General features: G+C 47.1%; 2 protein-coding genes across 3 annotated transcripts; both read left to right on the forward strand.

Annotated features, from left to right (window-relative positions):
• Positions 1-370: 370 nt before the first annotated feature.
• nepro (nucleolus and neural progenitor protein) lies at positions 371-2,698 on the forward strand. Its single transcript, XM_037239240.1, has 9 exons — positions 371-485; positions 647-801; positions 879-967; positions 1,046-1,174; positions 1,243-1,317; positions 1,405-1,697; positions 1,869-1,930; positions 2,003-2,199; positions 2,267-2,698. Exons 1-9 carry the CDS (start codon positions 401-403, stop codon positions 2,556-2,558), a joined length of 1,377 nt encoding a protein of 458 aa, XP_037095135.1. The 5' UTR covers positions 371-400; the 3' UTR covers positions 2,559-2,698.
• Positions 2,699-2,914: 216 nt separating this feature from the next.
• On the forward strand, positions 2,915-6,960 carry ralba (v-ral simian leukemia viral oncogene homolog Ba (ras related)). 2 transcript variants are annotated; one of them, XM_037239242.1, is made up of 5 exons: positions 2,915-3,086; positions 5,325-5,492; positions 5,565-5,773; positions 5,858-6,035; positions 6,106-6,960. In XM_037239242.1, the coding sequence occupies exons 2-5, from the start codon at positions 5,379-5,381 to the stop codon at positions 6,226-6,228; spliced, it is 624 nt and encodes a 207-aa protein (XP_037095137.1). In that variant the 5' UTR covers positions 2,915-3,086; positions 5,325-5,378; the 3' UTR covers positions 6,229-6,960. The 2 variants fall into 2 exon arrangements, with proteins under 2 accessions (XP_037095137.1, XP_037095139.1); XM_037239244.1 differs by lacking the exon at positions 2,915-3,086 and adding an exon at positions 4,516-4,589.
• The last annotated feature ends 578 nt before the right edge of the window (positions 6,961-7,538 follow it).

Consider the following 7,538-nt stretch of genomic DNA (forward strand, 5'->3'; position numbering starts at 1 on the left):
TAAAGATCATTCCTGCTTAGCCATCAGCAGATTTTTTGGTCTTTTTCTTCCACAGAGAGATATATTAACTTCAGCAATGTGTTTATTGTTAGGCTCTATGTGAGGAGCTTGTCGAAGTGCTTTGTGATTGGCTGACGATCAGTCCAGTTACCGATACTATTTTGCCGATTTTGCCATCCAGTCTTAAATACACTCCTTATTGATTAGTACGTCTGACTCATAGTCACAGCTTCCTCCTACATCATAAAAACATTTCCCCTCTTATTTTGGTACAATGACAAACGAAAAATATGAGTTGCGCAAAACTGCGCAGTTTTGATTGTTTTAACCTCTACTTCGTGACGTCACGATCTACACGTTTGCTATTGGCTGTCGCATTTCCGTGTTTTCTCAACGCAAAATGGCACGGGATCCCTGGAATAGGATCATTATTCCCATTCCTGGTGCTATTTCCAGTGTCCGCGTAAACTTCACTACAGAAACAGGTTAGATATGTTGTTCGGATGCTATTTGTGTTGTATTGTAAATCCAAACTAACCCATAAAAGCGGGTGCGTGGTGTCATGCGCATCACACGTGGGAGACACCTACTGTGCTTGTGTGTAAACATACAGTAGTGATTGTGACGAAAAAAATGGCGTTTCCAGACTTGATTGTGAAGAACCTGCTGACGGAGAACGACAACGTCCTCAAAGTGCTTCGGAGTACGTTTCTACAGACGGAGGTTCGAGTTCTGTACGCCTTGCTGTACAATCGCAACCATAGCGCAAGATCCAACAAAACCTTTCGAGTGCTAAAGCAGGTAAGGACGCGTGGTCACGTGTGTGATGGTGGGCGTGGCAGACCAGAGTGAACATGCGTCGAATTGATGTCATGCAGGTGGCACAGTGCCTCAACAGACTGAAGGAGATGAAGCTGGATGATGCTCTGCAGGGTCTGACGGATTTGTGTCCCAATAGGATTCAACGGTAGACAGCCAGCAAAATCCGATCTTTAGATTTGTGAGGTGGTGTCACTGACATTTTTGTACTTGTGTCTCCTTCCAGAGATCTGAGCGTGAAGGCGGGCGAGGGCGATGTTCCCAGTCAGCCCTCACTGGAATGGCAGTGTCTCAAAGTGCTGGGAGCTGCTCAACTTATGAGCTGCGCAATGAAACACTGCAGCCGAGCTTTCCTGTATCCTTTCTCTCAGTTTTTTTGCTTTCTACTCAGCGTCGCCACTTTCCCTTAAGTTTTTGCTTCAGCTTATCTAAGCAGCACATGAAATTCGAGTTCGTCGTCCTGAATGTGGTGATAACCAGCATGCTCAGTCGCTTCTGGTGAGTCACCTCATTTTTTGTTTTATAAACGCTTTGAGTGGATTTGCACGTCTGATGATTTGTCCTCGGTTGTTTGTTGGCCACCAGGGTTATTGTCAGAGGAATCCTGACCAGCCTGTCCACTCTCTACCAATATTTGTTGGAGCTGCGGGCAGAAGTGGCCCTCGCTCGGCCCATGCCATTCCTCACAGACTTCAACCTGCCCGCCAATATGGCCGACTTCCTCGGGCCTTACGATGCGGCTTTACTGCTCACGAAACCAAAATCTGGTCTCCACGTCACCACTCACAAACCAAAAGTGGAGAGACGGAAGGCTCCCGTCGGAGTTCAGAAGAGGACGAGGAGGGTTCGAGAAGACCTGGGTGTTGCTGTGCGGAGAGGTGCGACAAGTTTTTATCTGTGCTACTGGCGGGGCCACACGGGGTCGTGCACTCTTTCAACACATGTATGACCAAAAAGGAAAATGTCCACAGATAAGAGAGACAAACAGAGCAAATTTAACCTTTGGCAGAGTTAAAAATAATGACGATTTCTAAAATCAATTTTTGCAGTGGTGTTACCCGATGCCAACGCGGCGGCGCCTGTTCGAACCCTCAATCGGAGCGCGGCGCAGGTATGTCACCAGGCAACATTCGCCGTTTCCCGGCTCCTTATCTGATCGACGTTCTTCTTTCAACCACTCGAGACGACGATCCTCCCGAGGAGGCAACGGGCGTTCCGGAGACGCGCCGCGCGTGCCGCTACCTTCGAAGACATGGCCTCCTGTCTGGACCAAATGATTGTGTGGTGCAATTCCCAGAAGATGTCTCAAATTAAACGTCGCTTAACCTTTTTGAGATTAAAGTGCCGGCAGATGAGAGGAGCTGAGGCGGCGGGTTACAAGTAAGGACGGCGGCAGCGTACCCCCGGGCGACTCGTCCAGTGACGTGCGATGCGTTTTCTTTTGCAGCGTGCGGAACAAGCTGCTGACGTTCAAGCGGGAAGCTGGCCGGGCTTTCTGCGGGGTTCGGAAGGCTCGACCCTCCGCTGCCTGCCGGGGACGGGGCCACCCAAGAGCATCACTCGGGAGGAGACAGTTTTTTCGATTTTTAAAAATGAGACATAATGCAACAAGTAAAGTCAAGCCAAAGAGATGCGTGTCATCCCCTGACGATTGGATAAACCGAACAATGGCGACGATGGTTAATTGTGACAGCCACGATGCCGACATTGATGACATTTTTGCCTCTGCTGGTCTGTGACGCGTTTTGAAATGCACTAGTCATTGCTTGCTTTTTTTTTTGTAACTATACACTGCAGCAAAAACACCGAACCTAGTGGAAGCAGCAGCATTCATGAAAAAAATGCAGCCATTATAAAGTTTCAAATGAGATGAGAATTATTTTTGTGTGCAAGCTCATGATTTGTTGACGTATAACGCTGCCAGAAATCAAGCATCCCCTTTAATGGTGTTGCGTAGTATGTTTATCATGGGTTTGTAATTAGACCAGGGGGGGTGTAGACTTTTAATATGGGACTCCTGTTCACTATGTGGCAGTATTGTGCTCCAATTGGAAGGCGAGGAAGGGGGAAAATGGAGAAAAAAAACAGGATGACGACTGTTGGCCGTTCGCGTTTGACATCCGGAAGGTGGGGCTTTTGCTGCTTGTGCCGTTTTTTTTTTTTTTAATTTTACTTTTTTATTTTGACGGAACCAATGCGTCGATATGGTACGTTAACCCCAACTTCCAGGTAGCATCGACCAAACCACAAATACAAATCCTGCATTGGTAAGTTGAGAATATTTAACAAAGCTGTTGAATTCGCGTCTGGTTTTTATCGTTAGCCCCCGAGCTACCTCTCGGTGGTGTTATTACTACTTTACTAACCATATCTATTAGTCACTGACAAGTTTCCTCACTTTGCAACTCTCGTCATTAGAACAACCGAGCGCTAGTATGGTTTTAGTAACGTCGTTTATCATTTAATATGTTTTAAAGCAAAGTCGAGAATGACCGTCTACTACTATTAACACCGAAGCTAACACAGCTAAAGCGTCCATGCATCATTTGATATTGAAAGTCGAACAGTAGGCTTGCTGCCTTTTCTTTCCCCATCGTGGTGAATATTTGCTGCTCCAAAGTTTTCCTGCTGAGTAGGCGACACACCCAACCGTCCTCGTGATGTTCTTCTACGTCCACAGAACGGCCATTCAACTGGTCCGCTATTATTCGTCGTAAGTCGAAGCGAAATGACCAAATGTTCACAACTGCCCAAGATTGCACTTGTGTGCATTTTGTGGTTAACTTCAGAATTTCATCAGGAGCAAGCAACTGTCGTTTTCAGCGTGAGGGCAAAACAAAAGCAGAGCATCATGGCAAAACAACGGAACATTCACATCTGTTGATAGTGTCATCTGTTAACTGTCCTGTTTAACAGAATGCTAAACACGGATTCGATGTCGGATGGCTTGGGTCCAAATTCTGCAAACAACCAGTGAGCTCCTGGACTAATAACCGCTCGACTTCAACTCATCTCCCTTTAGTTTTGCTCGTTTAAGTGGTGAAATGAAGAACCATACCAAGCTGTCAGCGATTGTCTGTATTATGTCAACAGGGAGAGAGAACTGGTGCGTGTGTGTGTGTGTTTCCAATAGTTCCACTCACACTTCCACAGCTGGTTTTCTCGGGCCGAGTGAAAGAGATCGTGATCCAAAACCGGTGACGTCTTTCCTCACAAATTCCGGATAAATGTTTTGAAATCCCCACTGGGACTCTTCCCAGAACAAAAGTGGACCATGTCACAACTGCAACGCCCCATTTTCCTTCCCCTAACGGTCCATTTCACAGTTCTGACATTTTGCAGCTGCTGAGTTTTAATAGTTTGGTGGCGCTGATCAATGGATTCCGTTTCCTGGTGGCGGCTTTGGTCAAAGAGCCCTCTGTTGACATCCCCTGCCTGGCATCGTTTGTGTCCTTAGTATGCTGCTCTTGCCCCATTTCCGCCCGCCGGCTTTGGACCGTCCTTTCCAAGACACTCATTTGCGCTTAATATCCGATTCATTCTTCTCCGGATGCTTGATTAGGCGAAGAGGCACAATCTGACAAGATGATTAGAAGTGCATCGATGAATAGATTTTTAGATGTCTTTTGTATTCACGTGGCCTGCTTTGGCAACACACGGACGGACGGTGTTGTTGTTCTTGTTTCCGTCCGCTTTCATCACAGTCAGCGGGGGGTCCTCCGCTCGTTGGATCCAAGCTTGAGTGGGAGGGAATGTTGGCCGCCCCTAAAGTGAGTCTTGATGAAATCCATGTTGTACACTTTGATGTATATTTCAGAAGCTCAAGTGGTCTCGCAGCCCCACCACAACAGACAGTCTTGCTAATATGGGTCACTCAGTCCTAAATCCTATTTTGGCTTTTCCCATTGCTCAAACACTCAGGACGAGATATTTGGATCACTAATCGGGCCTTATTATACATGAAGTAATGATCATTATTTGCAGTGTAACAAATGTCTTTGTGTGGATGTGGAAGTGGGTCACGTTTGAATCATTTAGGCCGTCCCCACCCCCAAGGCGTAAATGCTGAGTGGGACACATGCAGGCATCCTGTCCGTCAAGCCTTTCGCTGACCTGCTTTGTTGGCCAAGGCAGGAAGGACCAACTCACTTCCTGGTCTGATGAGGTCACAACGGTCCTTATTAGTGTCTGTCATAAAATGAGAATACTCACAGGTATTTCTACTTGATCCTCCGCCGCCCAGAACACACTTCTATCATGTTGGTGCGAAGATACGGAAAGGGTGTCGTTTACAAGCCAATAAAAGAAGCTCTTTGCTCGACTCAGACCGAAGTCCGATGAAAGCAATTGACTCTCGGCTTGTAACAATTATTGCGCAACGAGATTTGTCACGCGTTCCCGAAACCTGCCCCCGGCTTTGTCTGTTTACATCTCGTCAACTGACACGGAAGACGTCATCCTAATTTCTGAAAGGTGATTCTGAAATGTCCGCTTGTCATTGGCAGGTTGCGTCAAGAGCGAGGGGAAGTCTTGCGAGCTAGGCCCAGACCACTGCGACCATGGCGACGGGTAAAAGTAAAAACCAGAGTTCTCTCGCTCTGCACAAGGTGATTATGGTGGGCAGCGGCGGCGTGGGAAAGTCAGCTCTGACGCTACAGTTTATGTACGATGAGGTAAGTGGCCATGTTGGAGGCGGCGCCCAGCAACTCCATCGCACTTCAAATCACCTGTTCTGTCGTCGCCAGTTTGTGGAGGATTACGAGCCCACCAAGGCCGACAGCTACCGGAAGAAAGTGGTCCTGGACGGGGAGGAGGTCCAGATCGACATCCTGGACACGGCCGGCCAGGAGGACTACGCCGCCATCAGGGACAACTATTTCCGAAGCGGGGAGGGCTTCCTGCTCGTCTTCTCCATCACCGAGCACGAGTCATTCGCGGCCACCGCAGAATTCAGGTGCTGCTGCGGCAGTTTTTTTTTTTTTTTCTTTCTTTCCGTGATTCGTGTAATTGGGGTGCACTCAAACAAATGTGGCGGCAGGGAGCAGATCCTGCGCGTGAAGGCGGAGGAGGACAAGATCCCGCTGCTGCTGGTGGGGAACAAGTCGGACCTGGAGGACCGCCGGCAGGTGTCTGTAGACGAGGCCCGCGGGAAGGCCGACGAGTGGGCCGTCCAGTACGTCGAGACGTCCGCCAAAACCAGAGCCAATGTCGATAAGGTACGCGCACTCACGCACGCACAACCTTGGCCCGACCTTTGCATGCCGAGCTTTTGTTGTTCCACGTCAGGTTTTCTTCGACCTGATGCGCGACGTCCGAGAGAAGAAAATGTCGGAGAACAAGGACAAAAACGGAAAAGGCAAGAACAAGAAGAACAAGAAGAGCTTCAGAGAGAGATGCTGTCTCCTCTGAGATCCTTCGGCAACTTCATGACGCACAAACCAACCGTCCGGTTGTTGTTTTTTTGGGGCCATTCAGTCAAGTGCACATTTTTTTTAGCCAGTACGAGTTCACGGGAAACTAAGCACGGATCCCGCCTGCCAAACGGCCACACTAAACTTAGTTTTGGGAGGGGGACGGAACTCGGAGACGCCGACTGCCATCGATGGCGTCCGCCCGCCATCACGGTGCAACGCTTTTGTTTGTTTTGCGCTTTGAATTTTAATGTCTACATTAGCGGCTATTTTCTCTTTTGACTGCAAACTAACTCGATTGTCATGTTAAAGCAAATTGACAGCAAATCTAATCTTGTCTTTTGTGATGCAATTGAAAAATAACCTGTTGAGAACATCCGTGGATGAAGTCATATGAGTTTTTTTTTTTTTTTTTTCCTGGTGCTTCTCCAATATTGATGTGATTGTAAAACCTTGCCGCTTTTTCCAAAGTGCACGTCGTACTGTCCGTTTGCTACCACAGCTCATCTTAGACGACTTTTCTTTCTTTGGAAGAACACGCACTACAGCAGATGTTGGGAGGTTGCCACTAAAAATATATATTCAAACTACTTGAACAGCGGCAGCGAGTTTGTCTTTTAAACACCTTCCTCCAACTAACATGCAACTTTTCCAACATTGTTTTTCCCCCCCCATGTTTTTATTTCTGTCCTGTGAGCATTTCTAAATAAATGTGTTTTTATATACACTGTATTGGCTCTTCATTTTTTTTTTTGCAGTCATAAGCAATTTGATGACATTGAATATTGATTCCCTGCATTCCAATGTTATGGATGCTCCTGCTATTAAAATGTGCCCTCAAAGCAGAAGTTGCTTTGTTTTTGTCCAACTCAAGTTATTGTACTCCCAAAGCTGACAGTGATAAAGTGCCATCCATTTGATGAAGCCCAGTCTTATCCCACATGGAGGAATTCTTTCTATCCACGCGTTTGTGACAGTGTCCCCTGACAGCGTGCAAAGCAACCACAGACTTAAAGTATTACTGTGAGTCTCCAGCAACCAAAACATAGAAGTCATTAAGTCCCTTAGTCCCACGAAGGGGGTCGTTTGTGTCTTTTTAACCCAAAGGGGAATGTACATCGACCTAGATTAGCGATTCTCGCGGCGTACCATTAGTGGTGATTTGTCGCCCTCTGGTGGTACAGGAAAAAACACTAAATTCTGCCTGACGTCAACACGTTTCAATCACACGATTTAACTGTATAATCTTGGTCATTTTACTTGAATTAATTACATGACATCAGTCATTAATATAACAGTTGCATCCCT

Source organism: Syngnathus acus, chromosome 21, assembly GCF_901709675.1.
Source record: "Syngnathus acus chromosome 21, fSynAcu1.2, whole genome shotgun sequence".
Lineage (NCBI taxonomy): Eukaryota > Metazoa > Chordata > Actinopteri > Syngnathiformes > Syngnathidae > Syngnathus > Syngnathus acus.